This window comes from Protobothrops mucrosquamatus, unplaced genomic scaffold (assembly GCF_001527695.2).
Source record: "Protobothrops mucrosquamatus isolate PMUCROS unplaced genomic scaffold, P.Mucros_1.0 scaffold_179, whole genome shotgun sequence".
Lineage (NCBI taxonomy): Eukaryota > Metazoa > Chordata > Lepidosauria > Squamata > Viperidae > Protobothrops > Protobothrops mucrosquamatus.
In genome coordinates, this window is record NW_015386255.1 from 53,444 (window position 1) to 76,690 (window position 23,247).

Consider the following 23,247-nt stretch of genomic DNA (forward strand, 5'->3'; position numbering starts at 1 on the left):
TCATTGGATTAAGTAGACAACAATTTAACAACTTTGAAATACGTACTTCAGACTAATTTTTGAACTTTATTCCATCAATTCAACTGAATTCTGCTAAAGAATACCTTAGTCAAATAAGGTACCTATTCATTGCCTCCTTTATCTCTCTTTACAGTAAAAAGTGAAGAATAATATTTATTTATTTATTTATTTATTTATTAAATTTATATACCGCCCTATCTCCCTTACGGGACTCAGGGCGGTGAACAGGCGATACTAAAAACCACAATAATAAATAAATAGTTTCTGTTCTAAAATCAAATTAAATAACAGGCCTGTTCTAAAAACAGGCCTGTTCTAAAAACAATAGATTAATAAACAATTAATCTATTGTATTTGATTATGTTAAATAATATGAACAATAATCTCACCGGGGATGTGCATTCAGAAATGAAATACATGAAACAGTTTAATTCAATCAATGAATTAGCACATTTATTTCCACTTTCGTATGATTTACTAATTTTGACTTGAAAATTAATAGTTATGAGTGGAATACTAGTAGTCTTCAACTTAGGACTATTTGTTTAATGACTATTCAAAGTTACAACATTTGACATTTCATGGTTATTGTCCTTAATTATGGTTATGATTACAAGAGCGAACAAGTGTACAGTATATACACACACATATACAATATACACGTTGCTTTAGAGAAAAAAGAAGTAGGGAAAGGATGGTGCCTAATGGTCTAAAGAAGTTCAGTGCAGAATCTGAACCTTTTTTCAAAAAGTACAAGGGCTGGTTGTAAGTCACTTTTAGAAATAAGGTATAAAAATGTGTTGAAAAAGGTGCTTACAACTGGTTGCAGCAACCCCATGGCCATGTGATCAAAATCTGGGTCCTTGGCAAAACCAGCAGAATCAGTTGCAGAATCCCAAGGTCACGTGATCACCATTTGCAACCTTCCCAAGGGCCTTCTGACAAGCAAGTCAGTGGGGGAAGCCAGATTTGCTTAACTATTGTGGCTAAAAAGTTCATAAAATCGAGAGCAAGTCACTTAATGACCTCTTTGCTTAGCAAGGGAAGTTCTTGTCCTGTCCCAGCTGTGGGTGAGAATTACTGGTAGAGCATCTTGAAAGAAAGGCTCGTGGATCCCCACACTGCCTTAGCTGCAGCCCCAACTATCCCATGAAAGGAGAACAGGTAATGGGAGAATGATGATGGTCTGACCTAGAAAAGACAGAGAGGTCAAAACTGTGCTCACCTATCCCTTGTGTGAACTGCTGCATATTCCACACTGAGCTTCTTTAGACCATTATGCGCCATATATTCCCTACTTCTTTTTTTCTCTAAATCAACATGTATATTGTATGTGTGTGTGTGTGTGTGTGTGTATGTGTGTATGCACTTGCTTTTTCTTGTAATCATAACTATAATCAATGACAATATCATTAATAAACCATGAAATGTCAAGCTGTAGGAACATTACTCAATCCACAGATTCACCTTTTTTTTTTTTACTATAATAGGTATATATGATTGGTTTTCTTTGCTGTCCTATTTATAACTCTGTTACTTATTAAGTCGTATCATATCTCATGTTGAAAGCAATCAGTGGGCTCGCTACAAGAGCTTTTCTGAGCTCAGCAGTCATTAAAGGGAACTGATGAGAGAAGAAAAGGGAGAGATTAAACATGTAAGGTTCAGAGCCTCACACAAGAGCATTCTCATTTAATCTGCTGAAGTGGCACATATGATATTATTTTACCTTTTATCACGGTAATTTGAAGAATGACTAGTAAAACAACTTTCAGATACGGAAGAGCAAGTTTGTATATGAGAACCCAGATCACTAATTTAGAATTTCTATTTCTCACAGTTAAGCACGCGTAACATGTCAAACTACATTACATTAAATGCAAATGGTATAGCTGACTCTTTGATTTTTACTTTAAAATAAGCAGTCAGACAATCACACGAGAGAAGTGATTTAACCTCCTCCATTGCAATTGCTTTTGGCTGTTGTTCTCGCCGTGGACAATTTGTGTTTATTTGTGTTTGCACGGGCACATATATTAAATAATACATATGAGTGTGTTTACATATGTGGATGTTTAAAAATATGGGTAGTCCTCGACTTATGGCCACAATTGAGAGATTTGTTAAGTGAATTTTGTCCCATTTTATGAACATTCTTGCCACAGTTGTCAAGTGAATCACAGCAGTTGTTAAGTTAGTAACACAGTTGTTAAGTGAATCTGGCTTCCCCATTGACTTTGCTTGTCAGAAGCTCGCAGAAGGTGATCACAGGATCTGGGAACACTGCAACCGTCATAAATATGAGTCAGTTGCCAAGCATCTGAATTTTGATCACATGTCCATGGGGATACTACAATGGTCATAAGTGTGAAAAATGGCCATTGCTGTTGTAACTTCTAATGGTCACTAAATGAATTGTTGTAAGTCGAGGATTACCTACACACGTGTATCTTTTTTATAAAAAAACACATAATTATAGCTGAGCTTCTATGTAATTCTTTATCTACCATTTTCTGTTTTGTTTTGTTTTCTTTATACAGTAGTCAATGTTGAATACTGATCAGCTCCTAGCTGGATTACTATTGTACTTCACAATAGGGCTGCCTTTTGAAGAACATTCAGAAGCTGCAGCTGGTACAGAATGGAGCAGCACAGGCAGTTTAGAGTATTTCTTGTTATACTCATACAACTTTGCTGCTTTGTGAGTTGCACTGATTCCCAGTTAAGTTTCCAGGTGCAATTCAAGATGCTGGTCATTACTTATAAAACCTTTAGTGTACAGCAGGGATGCCCAATCCCCGGTCCGTGGACCAGTACTGGGCCGCGGCATGCCAGCAACCGGTCCAGACAAACAAGCAAAGTCCTATCTGAGGGATGCAGGCAGCACATAAAACCATACACCCTCCATCTGCAGAAAAACCTCTCTCCATAGAACCGGTCCCTGGTGCCCAAAAGATTGGGGATCTCTGGTGTAAGGGATAAGATACTTGCCTTTCTTCTATTGTTTTTGCTCACCCCATCAGATTAGCAGAGGTGGCACGTTCCAGGTCACATCTATTGAACAAGGGTCATCTTGCCAGATACTGGAAGTCAAGCCTTCTTGGTGGCAACACCTATCCAGGGAAACAGCATCCCCTGGAGATTCAGGTGGTCCCATCCCTATTAGCCTTTTGCAAGGCATTGAAGATTTACCGTATCTATTTCTCCAGGCCCTTGGAACAGGTGGGTAAATAAAGTCTACTGTTATCAATATACCTTTTCTGAGACTGGGGTTACTCTTTATCCTCAGAGGCCTAGGCTTATATTTTGTGGGTTTGATTGTGCTTTAATCCTTAGCAGACACCCAGAGTCACTTGTGCGAGATAGGTAGCTATACAAATCGTATCATATATATATATAAATAAAAGTATACATTAATTCTAAAATTTTTGTGGTGGACAGTTCCTTATCGTACCTTTTTTTTTCAAAATATTTTTGCATTTTTTTTCCAGTGTGTTTATACCTGCTGCAATTAAAGGGCTTCTGCAAATTTCTCAATTCTCCCAGATATAGTGTTAATTCCATTTTGGTTACAATTTTATTGGTACTCGCTATCTATGTTTACTTATAGGAGATGACCATGCTGAACCCGAGGGAGGGGTCAAATGCGTCATAAGTTTCAAGTCCCTTCGAACCCACAAGTGATCTAAGTCCAGCCCACATTGAATTCCATTGACTCTTATCTATTGCCAACTCGCTTTGACCATCAGTAGTTCAGATTCCTGTAGAGCAGTGTTTCTCAACCTTGGCAACTTTACGATGTGTGGACTTCAACTCCCAGAATTCTCCAGCTAGCAATGCTAGCTGGAGAATTCTGGGAGTTGAAGTCCACACATCGTAAAGTTGCCAAGGTTGAGAAACACTGCTGTAGAGAGCTTAAGCTTGCAATACACCTACATATTCATTTGAACTACCCGGACTCCTGATTTCCTGTGCTTGACATTACTATACAAAATGTTTCAAAGAAATGAAATTAAATCCTGGAAAGTCATAGTAGCTACAATATTATAGAAACAGTTATATAATCATACATTTACTGTAACCATTCAGAGTCTCTGGACTGTAAGGAATAAAAAACAAAAAATGAAAACATGTTCACTTTCTTCACGCATTTCTACTTTCCAAAATAAAAGTTGTTCCAGCTTTGAAGATCACAATAACTATGCGTATTTATTTACTGCAGTGTAAATTAATTTTCAGGCTGGTTAATAGCCATTAAGGGCTTAATTCTATGATTAGTCAACTTACTTAATCTTTTAGCAGCTTCAATAGCATCATTTGCAGTGTCAGCCACGAAGAATTTCTGAACTGTGACCCCATGATCAGCCATCAATTTCTTACTCTGGTATTCTTGCAGGTTTAGCCATCGTCTAGGAGTTAACTGAATACCCTAAAAGCATGAAATAGAGAAAGAGAAAAAAATATTCATCTGGTTTTTCATCAAATACCCCTCGTTGAATTCAGACTTATTAGATAACCTTCTATTTCCCTGTATTATTATAATAGTTAAAATCATTGGCTATTTCTTCTATGCAAGAACCTCATCAACGCAGCAGCTGAAAGTTAATGTTCAATTAACTTTCTTCTCACCTTTTGAGAGACTTGAACTCTTGAACAAAGAGAAACTGCTCACCAAAAGCAGCCTGTGGACCTTGTAATCCTGTTGGCTGTGGTTTGAGTGACCCATCGCAGTTATCCAACAAAGGGGAGATCAAATATACTATCTCTCATTTGCACCTGGCTGAACAATAATAACTGAATCCATAAGAACAATATATACATGGTGCCTGACAAACAATGCTACAGTTGATCTAAAACCACAACATGTCTTAGGACAGTGATGGCGAACCTTTTAGAGACCGAGTGCCCCAAAACTGGCCCTGCCCCCGCTCCACCCTCCTGCCCGCTCCCACTCTGACCCCCAACCCCCGCCCCGCCTGCCCAAAGGACCACTCACCACCTCCAGGGCCCGCCGCAGATTGCCCAGGCAGCCCAGCAGCGCTATGGCGGCCACACCCTCTGCCTACGCCCTGCAGCATCAACTGCATGATGGGATGTGAGGGCAGAGTTTTGTCTACACTGCCTGGCTGCCATGTCCTTGGCTGCGATGCTCCGTGTGGGCCACACTCAAGGGCGAGTTTCCTTCAGGGGGGCTGCTGGAGAGGAGGGGGGAGCGGGGGGAGGCAAGGCTGGAGCAACGGCACGTGTGCCCACAAAGAGGGCTCCGAGTGCCGCCTCTGGCACCCGTGCCATAGGTTCGCCACCACTGTCTTAGGATATACAGAAGGTCTAATGTTCAGCTTGGTAACAGATTTAATGGATCAACTATTTTCTCAGGAATTTAAGCATCTTTTAGTTATGTACATGTTCTCAAAAATGAATAGAGGCTTCTCCCACAATAAAAGCAAATGCAGCATGATGGCAAAAACTTTTCCACACTAGTTTATTCCTAGCTTCAGGGTGCCTGAACAATGATGAATCAAATAACCAAGATATGCCTATGGAACACAAGATTAGGAGCGGTCCCATCTATGGAAGATTGCACAACAGCAAAATTTCAGACACATCAACCTTACAAAAATATAAAGGTTGTTGAGATTATCACTGCTTACGAAGGTCTTTGAATAATAGTTGATTTTTATAACAGATATTATTACCTAAATATTTTTCAGGGTAATTGCAGTATTTATATTCTCTTTATAGATCTAATTAAGCACCTTAAGGATGCTTAATTGCAGAATGTGCTCTGAAAATTCTAATCAACAGCTCAGTTGCTTCATTCTAAAACAGCCGCATTATAACAACAGCTGAAAAAGGATATTACATAGCATATGCAAAATTACTTCACTGGCAAACAGAATGCAAGATAAGTGAAAATACTGAATTAGAAGGCAATATGCAACAGAATGTGAGCTATTTTGCTGTGACATTCAAAAAAGATGCTTTCTTGTGTATGATATAGGATATAGCAGAGCATCGTTTCTACAAATATGGGTTTCTTTTCTTCACTTTCACATGCATAGACAAAATAGGAAATTCGTGGGCTGAATTAATCAGATTCATTCCCCAGGTTTTTAATTGGGCCAAGATTATCCCTGAACAAAAGAAACTGAGCTACCAAACTGCATAACCTCTATTTCTTGTTTTAAAAAGATAAAAGACCGAAGCAAATGGGAAAGGAACCTATTAGCAGGGATCTCCACTGAGAACATTAGACTTCTTCTCATGCAACAAGATAGAATGGCTGTCTGTGGAGTGTCATTCAGAACAAGCCCCCAAAGGAGTTCAATGGAAGTTGGCTCAAGAAGAATCAAGAGAATGGCTTTTGTCGGGTCAAGCGGGACACAAGCTTAATAGTTGGCAGCTTTTTCAGGATGAGGGTTCCATTTGGTGCTTGGTTGAGATGCTGGGAGCCATACTTCAAATAGAGGACTAGATAGACAATTTATTATCTCACCTTTATTATTTTTATAAATAGCTCAAGAACATACTCACATCCCTTCCTTCTCCTATTTTCCCCACAACAACAATGCCTGTGAGGAGGATTGGCTTGGGGAGAAGTCACCTAGCTGGCTTTCATGCATAATGTGGGACTAGAATTCACCATCTTCTGGTTTCTAGCCTTCATCACTACATCAAACTGGCTCTTAACCACTAAACCAGGGTAGGCAACTTTGGCTCTTTTATGACTCGTGGACTTCAACTCCCAGAATTCCTGAGCCAGCCATGCTGGCTCAGGAATTCTGGGAGTTGAAGTCCACGAGTCATAAAAGAGCCAAGGTTGCCTACCCCTGCACTAAACCAAACCACTCCCAAATGGGGCTTAAAGAATTATGAGAGTTGATTTAATATAAAGTTTAGTTTGACAATATACTTTAAACATATTGAATCAAATGCAGTTCCTATTTGCTGTTTAATTAATATTTTCTCCTTCTTAGTGTGGTATTGTAGAGAGAGATCAGAGAGCTACTATACAAGCATTTTAAGGACTGGATTCTCAAATTGTGCACTTTTATTCTCAATTACACTTTAGCAAGCCTCCATACGACTTTGACAATTCCTTCTACACTTTTGTTCCAGCTTTGTCACATTAATTTCCTATTAATTAGATACAAATCAGATAACTTTGGTTTTAATAACAGTTTATGACCCTGTAAATTAAATAATGCTGTGATGAGCTAAATCATCATTAATGGTGATTAAAACAATGATTAAACCACTATCCCTATTTTGAATATATTAAAAAAAATCCCCTTGGATTTAAATTAAACATGAAAGGCTAAACTCTACAAGCAGAGCTTGGAAAATGGCAAGAGAAAGGGAGAAAAAGGCAGCAAGGGCCTAAGTCTCATTCCCACACTTTAACAAACCATAAATGTTATGTCTAAATTAGTCTGTTGTCTCACATCCCTCCCAACTGCAGCAAGTAAAAAAACTTCCACAGAACATAGCTGTTCTCACTAAGCAAGCTAGGAATATTAAAAATATTGGCAAACTGATCTATACCTGGGCTCAGATAACATACTGCTTTTGAAGAGGCGAAGGGAAGGAAGCTTGTAAAAAAAACATCCCACAACATAAATGCACTTTTATTAGTCTCAATCGATTTCTACTTTATAGCTGGAGAAAAATTCCCAGTTCTTCTCCCCTAGTTCATTATACTCCATACCCGAAATCCATTCTGTCAGCTCACTAGTCCAAAACTGCCTTGGTAAGACCACACTTGGAATACTGCATCCGGTATGCAGTCTGGTTTCCATATTATAAAAAAGATGTTGAAACTCTGGAAAGAGTACAGAGAAGAGAAACAAAGATGATTAGGGGACTGGAGTCTAAAACATATAAAGAATGGTTGCTGGAACTGGGTATCTAGTTCAGTGATGGCAAACCTTTTAGAGACCGAGTGCCCAAACTGCAACCCAAAACCCACTTGTGCATCGTCGGGTGCCGGATGGGCGTGGCCCATTGGGTGGATGTGGCCCATTGGGTGTGCGTGGCTGCGGTGGTAATGGCAGACTGGTTGGGACTAAAAAGTTCAATCAATCAATTCCAACTTTGTGAGATTTTTTCCCCGCGAGAAGTTGAAATTGATTGATTGATTGAACCTTCTTTTTTTTTTGCACAGGGAGGCGGAGGCCTAAAGCGAAAAGGTTTTATAAAACCCAGCTGAAGGCCTAGGACTGGGGCGACGGCACGCATGCCCACCGATAGGACTCTGAGTGCCACCTGTGGCACACATGCCATAGGTTCGCCACCACAGGTCTAGTTTAATGAAAAGAAGGACTAGGGGTGACACAATAGCAGTGTTCCAATATCTATGGAGCTGCCCCAATTCTCCAAGCGCTTGAAGGCAGAACAAAAAGCAATGGATGAAACTAATCAAGGAGAGAAGCAACCTAGAACTAAGGTGACATTTTCTAACAGTGAGAACAATTAATCAGTGGAACCTCCAGAAGTTGTGGGTGCTCCCTCACTGGAAGTTTTTAAGAAGAGATTGGACACCCATTTGTCTGAAATGATATATAGTTTTGTTGCCTGAGCAAGGGGTTGGACTAGAAGACCTCTAAGGTCCCTTCCAACTCTGTTATTCTGTATTCTGTAAAACTAGTGCCCCATTTTTTCTGTTCCAAGCAATAAGGGATAACAGAGTAGATGAGAGAAAGAAAGATTCCTCCTTTTCTTTTTCCTTCCTTCATTCTACTAAATCAGCCTGCTGATTAGTAGTATAACTTGAGCAGGCTGTGCTGGGGCTGCTATTGGGCTGCTATTATTTGTTGCTTACAGAGAACAAGCAACAAATCTCTCAGGAGAAAAGTTATGCAAAGCCTTTCTCCTCTCCAAAACTCAGAAATTTTTGCATTTGGTAAAAGATGAGCTTAGTAATGTCTGTTTTCAATCATCGTTCTAGTCAAGGAGATATTAAGGTCTTTTTTATTATGAAATGAAATGAAAGTAGATGATGAATTCACACATCACAGAATACAGAAAGAAATAAAATAATTCTTTTAACTTAATATAAACTTACTATTTTTTCACCTAAACTCCTGAGACTACTGATAATACACTTTTCCAATAATTCTACAATTTGCATCCCATGTCTTGTTAAAATTCACTGGGAAATCAAGGAAACAGCTACTTATTTAATTTATTATTTATCACTATTCTTGAGACTGTTAAGAATGTTAAGAAATAAGTCTAACATACTGCCAACTGAAAGGGAGAAACAAACCCATTTTTTTTATTGCTATTTCTCTTTGTAAACAAAACTTCTGAGCATCAAGGCCTTGCTTTCCAGGCTGAATTTCAAAGAAGACAGGCTTTCAATCAGGATTTTTCACAATACACAAACTCCTTGTGATAAATGAACTACCAGTGAAGATAAATGAATGCACCCTACCACTGCTTACAACAGCCATTGATTAACTGTACCCTTTGGAAATCACTTGAAATTGACTGTGTATTAAAAGCTCTACCGAGCTAATGCACATGTGTTTAAAAGTTACATTATAAGCACCGGAGAAAGGAAGTCTTGCTGAAGAAAACAAGATGAAAAATCCTTCATTCTCTGTCACAACACAAAGAATCTATTCAACTGAGTTATACCAGGGTTTTCATATTGCATCAAATTAAATACTAAGTTAAGGGGGGGAAAACAGTTAGGAAACCACAAAATGACTTTTAAGAATTCAATGCAAAAACATCACACTAAGCTGAAGTAAGATATAAATCCAATGATTACGATTCTAGAGCCAATTACGTTTTTTATTCAGTTGCTTGTTTGTTTATGGGGCAAAGAAACGGTTCTATAATTTATATGATGTATAAACCCAACATTTTGAACCAACATTAATAGGTCAGGTTTACACAAGACATTTAAACTATATTATTTTGGCTTGAGTTACTCTGTTATGGGAATCTAACAATTAGAGCTTGTATGCCATGTTGCACAAGAAAATTATGCGTGATTCAGGACAACACAGGAACAAAATTGTAAATCAATACAATGAGTGAACCAAACTATCCCCAAACTTAATTTTCTAGGTTTAAAAATGGTCTTTGAGGAATTTGAAACTATCATAAAAAAATTCTCACGTCTTCCTCATCTTTCAATGATTGCTCAACCAATCATCACTGGTTGGGAAAAAAACCTTGGGATCTTCTTACACAGATGTAAAAATATTGTGACCATAAATGGAACAGAGTTTTGGAAAAATAACAAGCAAATATCAGCCTTCTCTCTCTAGCATTTGTTTGCTTTTTGCTTCAACTAGTCACGAGGATTTTCTTAAGGACCTAAAATCCCATAGCATTTTTTTTTTTTTAAATCAATGGTCAGGAACTTTGTGTACTATATATTATGAACTGTAACCATCAGATTCTTTCTCTCTGGGGCTTATGGGGATTGTAGTCCAAATCATGTTCATGTTTATTCCAATTAACCATATAAACACAAGGCGCACATTTGATCGTTCTTTACAAAAGCAAACAAAATCTGCAGCTATTAACAAATCTCTCCTTCCTTTAGAGGTTGAGGAAAATATTATCATGCTGATTTATTGTACTCAGCACAGGACTACACAGCATAGCAATAGAGGGAGAGACCTACAGGCTTTTTTGAGCTTAAATTCATGAAAGGTTTGATAGTTTCTTTCTATTGTTTTCAGCTTCATAAAGGGGGGGGGGAGGAGAGAAGGAAGGTAGGTTTGAATGCCAATGTAACCAAAACTGTTAATACTTACAAAAAGCATTAACTGACAACGGATTCAATAGTACAGTATAGGATAATAGACTAGACTAGACTAGACTAGACTAGACTAGACTAGACTAGACTAGACTAGACTAGACTAGAATATGGGAAAATGAATATGACAATAGAATGAGAATATGAGTGGATTTCTGTACATTCCTTCACATGAATTCCAACTTGCATAAACAGAAAACAGTTTTCAGCTGATGTGACTCTTTTGAGTCCCTTAACAGTCAATAACATAACAGCAAGCTTTGCTCTTCTATGTTTTTCAGTAAATTCTAATCCTAAATTCCAATGCGATAGCGTCTGCATTCACCGTGGCGAAGATGTGCTCTCAGTTGTGGACTACCCAGTTTCCTTTCAACCATCTATGCATCCTGTTTCCAAATGACAACCAAGAAAAAAAAAAAGAATCAACTATACCACGAACACCTTAGTTCTTTTTTTTGAAAAAAATCCAAAGGTTACTTTTCTCCTAGTCAAGCTATGAAGTTATAAATGGATTTTAAGAACAGAGGAGAGGGTTTTTCATGGAGCTATACTTGGATGGAGAGCTTATTTTGACTATTTTCTTTCCAACTGCAATCCCAACACAGACATACCCACACAAACACACAGAAGTCATACCAGTCTTAAGGAAGTTCAGGTAGGCCTTGAAATTAGAATGGCACTGAAAAAAGTGACTTATGACCGGTTTTCACACTTACAGCCATTGTAGCATCCCCCTGGTCACGTGATCAAAATTCAGATGCTTGGCAATCTGATCATATTTATGACAGTTGCTGTGTCCCAGGGTCATGTGAGCAAAGTCAGTGAGGAAGCCAGATTCACTTAACAACCATGTTACTAACTTAACAACTGCAGTGATTCACTTAACAACTGTGGCAGGAAAGATTGTAACATGGGGCAAAATTCACTTAATAATTGTCTCGCTTAGCAAGAGAAATTTGGGGCTCAATTGTGATCGTAAGTTGAGGACACTCTAATCCAGTTTCTGAGGGAAGGCCCTTTTCATCAGAGTCCTTTGGAGTCAGGCAGTGCCTAAATTAAATTGAAAGTAAAATAAACTGTAGCCAGGAAAAGATAATTTCCCCGTTTCTCCATAAGCTCTGATCCCAGTGAATAATCAAAAACTCCCACAGTAATACAAGAATAAGTGGATATAATTTTTAAATGCACACTTGGATTCATGCCCAGTTTGATCCCCAACCATTTCACACTGATCAACTTTCCTTTTTAAAACTGGGTGTTTTAGGGTTGTTGTTTTTTAAATCCCACCTTCACTATTTTTATAAATATCTCAAGACAGTGAACTTATGTAATACTCCTTCCTTCTTCTATTTTCTCTTGAGGTGGGCTGGGCTCGGTGAGCGTGGCGGGCCCAAACTCCCCCAGCTGGCTTTCATGCCTAAGGCAGAACCAGAACTCACACTTTCTTGGTTTCAGCCTTAACCACTAGACCAGGGGTAGGCAACCTTGGCTCTTTTATGACTCGTGGACTTCAACTCCCAAAATTTCTGAGCCAGATAAAAGAGCCAAGGTTGCCTACTCCTGCACTAGACCAAACTGGCTCTGTTTTTTCCTCATGTTTATGGTTAGCATTCTGTCCTGAGGGCATCCCAATGCAACTGCACTGAGATACATTAGGAAGGAAATATCTGCAGGTACATGTACTGTAAAAACATACCGAGTACTTTAAAAAAAAACAACCACAAGCTACTACCACTGTTCCTATTACTGCAGCACTGCTGGATGCTTTTAAAGGAAGCCCCACATACAGTATGTAGGGCTTCCTTTAAGGCGTTCAAACCGGTCAGTCCTAGAAGAGATCAACCCCGACTGCTCTTTAGAAGGCCAGATCCTGAAGTTGAAACTCAAATACTTTGGCCACCTAATGAGAAGGAAGGACTCATTGGAGAAGGGCCTAATGCTGGGAAAGATTGAGGGCAATAGAAGAAGGAGACGACAGAGAATGAGGTGGCTGGATGGAGTCACTGAAGCAGTAGGCGTGAGCTTAAATGGACTTCAGAAGATGGTAGAGGACAGGAAGACCTGGAGGAATGTTGTTCATGGGGTTGCAATGGGTCGGACACGACTTCGCAACTAACAACAACATCAACATATAGTATGTCAGATCACTCCTCTTATGGTGGAACATATCAACTTTGCCTGAAACTGATTAAGTAATTTAATTTGCTATGGAAGGAAAGCAGGATACATAACCAGATCTTGCATCTATTACCTGCCAGCTGTACTGCTCATTCTGGTACTCCTATCAACAAATTAGACATCATTATGCCAGAGGTAAGCAAAATATATTGACCCAACCTTGACAGACCTTAGGGAAGCCTAAGGACTGAACAAGGGTTGCTGAAAGTTGTATGAGATTGCCTCGTCTGAAAGAGGAAAGAGTCAAGTGTGAATACTTTTTTTGTTTTAATTATGAGTGCAGTAGCCAATTATCAAGGCACCTCCAAGGGATGAACAAAAGCACCAGCCCACAACCAATGCAATAACACAGAAAGGGAGAGACAAACAAACAAACAAATACATATTCATGGGACTTGATGCTCTACAGCATTCAAGTCCCAACAGCTTTGGAGAAGAACCAAGTTTTTAATATGCTTCCAGATAGCCATCCTATTCCAAAAGAGGGGACCCCCCCCCCAAATTGTCCTGTTTGTGTTAGGCATGATGCAGCCTTGATTTCTAATTAATGTCCATTGCATTCTGACCAAGGAATCAGGAAACCAAGAAATGGAATAGATCGTGTTGTGTTGTGCTAGCTGACCAAAACTAATAAAATGGTGCAGACAGCATTATGTATTTGTCTTACTAATTTGTTATGTATCTTGCTATATTGTTCACTGAAGAAAGAAGAACATATATGGATAGTCCTTGACTTACCACAGTTCATTTAGTGACCATTCAAAGTTACAACGGCACCGAAAAGAGTGACTTATGACCATTTTTCACTCTTTGTGGCATCACCATGGTCACATGATCAAATTCAGACATTTGGCAACTGCCTCATGTTTATGACGATTGCAGAGTCTCAGGTCATGTGATCACTTTTTAAGAACTTCTAACAAGTAAACTCAATAGAGAAGCCAGATTCATTTAACAACTTAACAACTGCAGTGATTCACTTAACAACTGTGACAAGAAAGTTCGTAAAATGGGGCAAAACTCACTTAACAACTATCTGACTTAGCAATAAAAATTTTGCGCTCAATTGCGGTCATAAGCTGAGGACCACCTGTATAGCTTTCTTGTTCTTACAAAAATAAGCAGTATGTTCTTTCCACCTATTTTATATATTCCTGTTTATACTTCAAAAAAGTGAATTGGTTTTAATTTCAAAAATGGCCCTTGCAAATCAGCAAACTTGTTTCTGATGGATATGCAATTGATTATCCCTAACTGGTGGAGTCTGTTTTCAGTTGTCTGTCTGCCCAGGGCACATAAAACCTTTGTCAGCTAGATGGACTGCAATATATTGCTGGGAATGCTTTGAAAACTATTTTAAGAAAATGAGCAAATTTGTCAGGCATACCATATTTCAGGCACCTTCCATTTGAGTTTGTAAGGCAAAGTGTTTCAATCTTTAAATATAATGTGTAACATTTAAATATTGACAGGATGTTTATGTGTTCTTCAAAATAAATATAAACAGGGATGAAATGCAGATTCTTGTAGCAAGAATTGGGAAGACTGGAATTAGACAAAAATCTGGAAAGGAAAAACAGAAGCAAAAAAAAATTTTCTACTCTTTGCTTTGTGTTTCAGTTGCAATACCAATTTTTCATAAGTAAATATATCAGAATAACCAAAGAAAGAAAGAAATGCAGAGATGAGAACAATAACATCTTTTGATATCTGCAAAATAAGCTCACTGATATAAGTTAATGGCAGTATTTTGATCATGAAAATAACTGTTGTCGTCATTTCATCTAGATCCTGTTACATTTTTCTGTCCCAATTCGAAAACACACTTGGGCTTTGTTCTTTTTAGATTAATTACATATCAGAAAATCGAAGAAGGCAGGGAACACAAGGTTCAGCATGCTAGTTTGGCTGATGACATTTTCTCCAGCCATTGTTGTGTAAAGAAGTAGAGCAGAATCTCTTCTTTCTGAAAGACAGGTGAAGATTTTTCAACGCTGAGTCCATACTCCTGGGGGTTCTGTGTTGCACAGAAATACTCTTGAGATTTTCTGCACCAGAAGCCTTTCCTCAACATGAGGCTCTCAACAACCAAATCCCAGCCACGTAGCATCATAGCTCTTGTTCTCCTCTATGAAAGCTTTCTTCTTAAGAGCTATTGAAGAGAGAAATTGTGAATTGGATGTTATCACAATACTATAGAAACCTCCGATTTGGCTGCAGAACACTTCTGAACTTAGATGAAACCCACAAAACAATAGTAAAATCTGATTTCTGTGAATTGGGGAGAAGAAAAAGACTTAAAAGGAGAGAGGCCAAGGAACTGTATGGAAGAGCAAACCATGTATTGATTATTCATGCAGTGGTAAGCCACAGTCTGGCTCCACATCTGAATTAGCACCATGTGTTTGTTTATTCCCACCTATGCTTGTTGATCACCTTTTATATTCCAAATCAATGACAGCTCAAACATTCATTAAAACTAATTAATACGGGTCACTATATTCGTATGATTAGAAGAAGGAAGGTCGTTCCCAAGCCAGGCACTTTTTGAATTCTGCAAACAGTTAATAATAAATATGTTAAAATGAGTGAAATTCATTCATTCATTCATTCTGAAATTTATTTGCTACCCATCTCTTGTCCAACGATTCTGGGTGCATACAACATAAAAATATTAAAAAACATTAAAATCATAAATTATGAAATAACACAGTAGATAAAATCATTAATGGCAAAGGAGAGAGCCAGATATTGGGGGGGGGGGAGAGAGAAGGATGCTGGGATTAGGCTTTAATTAATCAACCACCTCCAGTGTGAAGCTTCCCCATTGGGTGACCAAGCCATCTATCAGAGCCAGGTCTTAAGGCTCTTGTGAAAGGTCAGGAGGAAGGGAGCCAATCTCACCTCAGTGGATAGCATGTTCCAGGATGAATGAATGAATGAGTAAAAGAATTCATTCATTCATTCATTCATTCATTCATTCATTCATTCATTCAAGCTCACTGACCACCTCAAACCCAAGGGACTCATTTTAACTATCTGCCTTTGTAAATGGCATATGTTCTACTTATTAACAATCATCTTTGCTACATTCTGCACTATGATGTAGGCTATTTTACTTCTATTCTGCGATATCTCATTCTGCTTGATATTTTTCAAATATTTTTGTCAAACATTTATTCAACTTTAATCAATTGTTTTTATTTGTTTGCAGTTTTTATAGGCTGCCTATAACAGCATCCCCAGGGTGGTTAATAAATAAGATAACACCAATTCAGATTAAGTAAAAATGAAAATAGCACTGTAATCAAAGCATAAAACAGTGCTCAAACAGTCCCAGGGAGAGATTAACAGCACAAAGATATAGAGAGAAAGATGTATGCCATAAGCTATAGATAGTTAATATTTGTACTCAAAGAAGCATACCATTCAGCTTTAGGAAGGAGAAAAAGCCATTTTCATGACTATATAGCATCTCATCTTTAAAAAGCTTCAAGCTCAGCTCCTTGTGACTAAGTATATGACCATTTTCAGACATTCTGAAGTCCTTTGCCACTACCTTGGGACATGTCTCTCAATGTTGCAGTATACAGCTCATAGCCCTGGAATTTCCTAGTGGTCCCTCAATCAGATCATCCACACCCCACACTGCTTAGTTTTTGCAAGATGAGCCAAGGTTAGGTGGCTTGCCGTGTAGCTGAACATCATCCTATCCAAGAACCGTGGGATGAAATGCAACCTCCCCTTGACTGCCCCTTCTTCCTGTCTAAGTGCCATCAAGTAAGGTGAGGAAAGAGATGTATGCTAGCAACAGTAACCCTACCATATCAAATCAAAGACTGTGTCACATATTTCCAGGAAGGTCAATAACTCCATCAAGCAGGGGTGGTGAGTCTTCATCCTGTGAGGACTCCATACTGTCTTCAAATCTGTTGTCTCAGGGAACAAATGTATGGAAGAAACCACGAAGCACTTAGGCCATAGGTGTCAAACTCGATCGCATCAAGTGATGTATTGCAACATTTTTTGCCTTTGCAGAGCCGGGGTGGGCGTGGCCTGTGCGCGACGCATCTGGGCTGTGGGCTGCCAGTTTGACACCTCTGATTTAGGCAATAGAACAGAATTCTTTATAGAATAGAATTCTTTATTGGCCAAGTGTGACTGGACTTGGAATATGGAAATATGGAATATGGAAATGGATCATGCTCCAAGGCAACAAGAACCTACAAAGGCAATCAGGTAATCAGTAAAGTGACTCATTCATCTCCTGCTTAGACTGTAATAATCTTGCTGAAGTCACTGCTTTCCCAAATGCAGCATATAAAATAGCAATCATTAGAATAATGAATACTCACCTGCTAAACCAACAGAGAGCTACATTTAATGTTTACCCATTGTTATTATAGCAACCCTATTCATATAGTATATTTTCAACTACCTGGTTTTTTTTTTTGGGGGGGGGGAATATGCTAGGGCTGGAAAGCTCCAGCCAGGGAAAGGCTGATATATTACATGCTTTTCTGCCCCTTATTTTATTAGATTTGCTTGTGTGCAATGACCTGTAATACAAAATGTTCTCTGCAATTCCAACTCTATGTGAAAGGAAACACACCAGGTTGTCTGCAATAAAAAAAAAGTGTGCTTTCCATCAATAAAACAAGCAAAGCTTTTCTATCACAAACTTTGAATTATTCAATCAATGTAGGTGGCAATGCTGCGCTTATAGACAAAGGCGATCAAGGAAGATAATTTGAGCTGATGCAACTTTTATATGAACCAAATACGCTATATATTAAGTAGCGGAGTAAACTAGTGGTTGAGGCTAGCACATCTTAAAAACACTTCTTTTCCACTATCTCTTCTTAACAAAGTATGTTAATACAGTCTTTTTAGAAGAACAATCTACAAATAAAAGAGAACCAAGAATTTAACTATGTGCATCAGAGCCTACATAATAATTTCTAAAGAGGTTGAGGATGACTGGTTAATGGGAGATGATAAAGCTGATAGGCCACCCCTGAGAATAAAATGGAGAGAAATTAAATAAGCAAGGCATCTTATGCCAACCTCTGTCGCTACGTTTCTTTGAAAACAACACGACAGGGATTCATTTTAATTCCATGAATTCCATCAGCTTCTTTGCTTCTGGGTTTAAAACCACCATTCTATACAATTAATGAGATAACAAGGTACCCCTTGCTCCAGAAATATCACTCTCAACAACCCGCAAGCACATCTGAATAGAAGAAAAATTGAGATTTTTTTTTTTAAAAAAACAACAACAGTGGGCTATGAAACTCCCTCATGGAATTTAATCTGCATTGTTTCATGACACAGAGAGTCTGTGTTGACCCCTAAGAAATCATCAAAACAATTTTGCCCCTTTTAACATTTCTTGGTGTTAGCATGGTGCATGCCAATAAATAGACAAATCTGATTAATTATGCAGGGAACTTTTGTTTTGTTTTTTTCTCTCCTCTCTCTTTGCCAAATGAGTAGAACTGAATTTTTCATAAAGCACCAACCACAGATTTCTAAAGCTAAAGTCAACCATTGTTTACTTATGCAAAATTGAAAGCAGTTATCTGTGGTGGATACTGTTCAAAAGAGACCAGGAATTATAAGAATTGTAGTTTTAATGCATCTGAAGGATAGATACATGGTTAGGAAATCTATGGAGCTATAAAATTTCATTGTGTTTTAGAGTTAGCCATCATTACCACACCTCAGTGAAGACAGAAGGCAGAACTGAACTATTGGAGAGACACATAATAGAAAGAAAAAATAACTGTAGAGCACAGCATAATTTCCTGCTAATCAGTGAGCACCCACTGATGGCAATAAGTGTAAGTTGCAGCTAAATCCATTTTCACTTCAGAGTATTCTTTTCTGACAAATTCTAAGCAATTCCATCCATCTCTGTTTGGCTACAACATTTATATCACACAAAAATCATGAAATGCATAGGTAGTCCTCAATTTATGACCATTCATTTATTTAACATTTAAACCAGACATGTCAAACACAACGACCGAGGGCCGGATGTGCCCCGCGAAGTGGTTTCATGTGGCCCGCGAAGCCATCCTGGAAACAGTGAGGGAACGGCCCCCATTGTCTTGGCCCTGGCTGGCCGGGAGCCAATGTACAATTTTGTGATGGCCATCTATGCTGAAACGCATTCAGTCTTAGCTCCACAAAGCCGTCTGGAAACAGCGAGGAACCAGCCCCTGCTGCATCGGCCCCGCCCCCTGGGTGCATGCTGGGGAGATGTCACCCTTTGTGAGGAATGAAGAAATGGACCATGCCTTGGCACTTGCCCCGGTCCCACCCCCTTCTGCCAGAGACCCTCAGATCTGTCCCACTCCTGCCCAGGCCCCCTTGACGCGAACGATGTAGAGCTGGCCATGCCCACCCAGTAGGCCACACCCACTCCATCCACGCCCACCCAGTAGGCTACACCCACCTGGCCACACACCCCCGCCCCCCCGAGGGCAACTGCAATGCTGATGCGGCCCTCAATGAAATTGAGTTTGCCACCCATGATTTAAACATTTATTTAACAATGGTTCAGACTTACGACAGTGCCCATACTCAAAGTTACCATCCTACCACCCCAACGGTTGCATGATTGCAATTTGGATGCTTGGCAACCAGCTCATATTTACAATGGTTATAGCATCCTACAGTCACATGGTCATGATTTGTGACTTTTCCAGCTGGCATCTGACATACAAGGTCAGTGTCAGAATTCACTTAACAACGTGATACACTTAATGATCATAGTGATTTGCTTAACAATCACAGTAAAAATTATTGTAACATTGGGTTCAGTTATGTGATGACTTATTTAACAACCCATCACTCAGCAACCAAAATTCAAGGCCAACTGTGGTCATAATTAAGGGACTATAAGTGTGAGGGGGCAGGTATTGGATTGCACCATTAAACTAATATCTATTGAAGCATGCATCATGCTACATATAATACTATATATTACTATAAAAGGCAGTCTGATTAAAATATAAAGAAACTTTCATAAAACTTTATGAAGACAGGAGTACTATTGCTCAAAGCTGATGAGATGTCCACTTTAAAGACAAGACAAACAAAACAAGAAACTATCTAGATGTCTTTGTATCTTAAAATTTACTTCTGTTTTAAAGGGCCTGAAAAGAAAACGGTCGGCAATTTTCAATTAATAACACCTGTTCAGTAATCTGCCATGCCTCACTTTAATCTCTTTAAAAATCTGACCAACTTGAGTTACCATGAAGGTGAAAAAGATGAGGTAATTGGTTTTTTATATGTGCACATGAGGGAGTATGACTAGAAGCGATATCTTTATTATTCTTTCAATTAAATTTTTATCATGTATTCACAGGCAATTTCTCCAAGAGGGATAAAACATTATTTTCTCATTTAAATTTCAATGGTTTGTTCATCCTCTACACAAGCAAAACCGGGCATTTCTGTTCTGGCAATATGAAAGAAAATTTATTACTTTTAACGTATAAACTTTCAGACATGAATATCATACATTTATGCACATACCTTATCAAATAAGTATCAATTTTGGTTTGGAGAGGTTAAATTATTTTTTTCTAATTAAAGTTTTTTTGTACCAACGTCTCCCTCCCAAAAACAAATATCTTAATAAAGATATTTTTAAGCATCAAGTTTATTAAAAACACAGGAAAAAAGTCTTGCAGGCTTCGCATGGCTACAGCCCTATTTATAAAACAGCCTCACTTTTCAAGACTTCCCAAAAATTTGAAAAAAGCCATTATTGCTGTAAGAAATTCACTCACTTCAGGTAGGCCTTGACTTATGATCATAATTGGGATTGGAATTTCAGTCATAAGTCTTGATGGTTCTAAGTCAAAGCATCCCTGTGACCAGACCTGATTTTTACATGGTTGTTAAGCAAATCATGTCCTAAGTTCAAATCACATCGTTGTTAAACAAATCATGAGGCCGTAAGTCAGAATTCATAATCCATTCTCTTCAATGGTTCTTTTTTTTTGCCAGAAACTAGCAAAAACCATCAGAAAGTTGCATGAAAAAAATCACAAAGCGTGGTCATGTGACTGCAGGGTGCTGAAACCAGATGTAAATATGAGCCATCTGCCAAGTACTTGACATGCAGTCATGTCATTTATTTATTTATTTATTTATTTATTGAATTTATATCCCGCCCTTCTCCTTGCGGACTCAGGGCGGCTGACAATCAGTTAAAAAATACATCAATAACAATTACAAAATTAAAATTAGTTAAAAAGAAATATTTAAATGTTGTCTAATTAAAATATGATTAAAAACCCCTCTAAAAATTGCCCTAGGCCAGTCCCGCTTNTTTTTTTTAATATTTGTATGTGTTGAATCCCTGGAAAATCTCTGAAGTTAAAAAAAATCTCTTTTTTTTTAATGAGAAGCAACTCCCCAGATTTTAGGCATCCAGATGAATCAAGAACATGGAATTTTCATGGGCAATTAAGCCCCGCACTCGGCAGAATTCTTGATTTTGGCAGCATATGTTTATTTCCCTTTTGATTTGCATTTTCATCCAGAAATTTAGGCAAATTTTTAAGTATCTATGGCTATGGACTTAGAAAAACATATCAGTTGTATTTCATTTCCACTGGCACATTATTGCAGGAATTTATTGTTTCTTTAGAATTTTAGCCTATGTCACCAGTATACTGTACTCTCCTCCCCGCACCCCATCCTGCATACTCAGACAGATATTTGAAGTCATGTGATCATGCTGGAAAGAAATAAAATGGAAAAAAAAACCTTACATTTTTCACCTTAAAAAAAGAATGACAGCCCAATCCTTCTGTATTTTTACTTAGAAGTAATAACAAAATGCCTTACAACTATAGCCAGGGAATATCTTTGTGTTCTTGAGGTCTAGACATTCACCTCTCGATGCAACCTTTAGATTTCATAAAGAGAATAACATTTCAGATGTGCCACAAATCTTCCCTCTTGAACTCCTTCTTTCTAAAAAAGAAATAGTCACATAAAAAAGAACAAAGTATTTGCATAAACAGACGTTTCGTAAAATAGCATGAAATAGCTAATGATTTGCCTATTATCCCCCATTGCACAATATCTTTGCACTGTTATTATCCATTACTGTAGCTCAGTGATGGCGAACCTTTTAGAGACCAAGTGCCCAAACTGCAACCCAAAACCCACTTATGTATTTATTTTATTTATTTATTTATTTATTAAATTTATATCCCGCCCTTCTCCTTGCGGACTCAGGGCGGCTGACAATCAATTAAAAATACATAAATAACAATTACAGAGTTAAAATTAATTAAGAAGAAATATTTAAATATAGTCTAATTAAAATATGGTTAAAACCCCTCTAAAAATTGCCCTAGGCCAGTCCCGCTTGTTGGAATAGCCATGTCTTAAGGGCGCGGCGGAAGGAAGGGAGATCAGGGATCACCCTGATCTCTGGGGGCAGCTCATTCCAGAGGGTGGGAGCTCCCACAGAGAAGGCTCTCCCCCTTGGGGTCGCCAGCCGGCACTGTCTGGCCGACGGCACCCTGAGGAGACCCACCCTGTGGGAGCGTACAGGCCGATGGGAGGTAATCTGTGGCAGAAGGCGGTCTCGAAGGTATCCCGGTCCGCTGCCATGGAGCGCCTTAAAGATGATAGTCAGCACCTTGAAGCACACCCGGAAGGCCACCGGCAGCCAATGCAGCTCGCGCAGCAGCGGCGTTACGTGGGAGCGATGAGTCCCTCCCAACACCGCCCGTGCAGCCGCATTTTGGACTAGCTGGAGCCTCCGGTTGCTCCCCAAGGGAAGCCCCATGTAGAGAGCATTACAGTAGTCCAGGCGGGAGGTGACCAGAGCATGAGTGACTGTGCGCAAGGCGTCCCGGTCCAGAAAAGGCCGCAACTGGTGAATCAGGCAGACCTGATAAAACGCCCCCCTGGTCACGGCCGCCAACTGATCATCCAGTGTCAGCCGTGAATCCAGGAGGACACCCAGATTGCGCACCCTATCCGAGGGGGCCAAAGTTTTGCCCCCTATAGTCAGCGATGGAATCAGCTATGCCGAGGCGCCGGTAGCCACAGCCACTCGGTCTTGGAAGGGTTGAGCCTGAGTCTGTTCCTCCCCATCCAGACCCTCACGGCCTCCAGACACCGGGTCATCACGTCAAGGGCATCGTTGGGGTGGCCCGGGGTGGATATGTACAGCTGAGTATCATCAGCGTACTGATGGAAATCCACCCCAAAGCCACGGATGA

The 23,247-nt window shown here is 39.1% G+C and overlaps 1 protein-coding gene across 1 annotated transcript in view; it reads right to left on the bottom strand.

Annotated features, from left to right (window-relative positions):
- LOC107294479 (succinate--CoA ligase [GDP-forming] subunit beta, mitochondrial) overlaps window positions 1–23,247 on the bottom strand; it is a gene marked incomplete at its 3' end in the record, with an annotated part of 112,348 nt that overhangs the window by 47,830 nt on the left and 41,271 nt on the right. Inside the window, exon 2 of the mRNA XM_015823715.1 lies at window positions 4,309–4,450. Coding sequence (XP_015679201.1) covers window positions 4,309–4,450 — 142 coding nt within the window. The remainder of the gene's footprint in view (window positions 1–4,308; window positions 4,451–23,247) is intronic.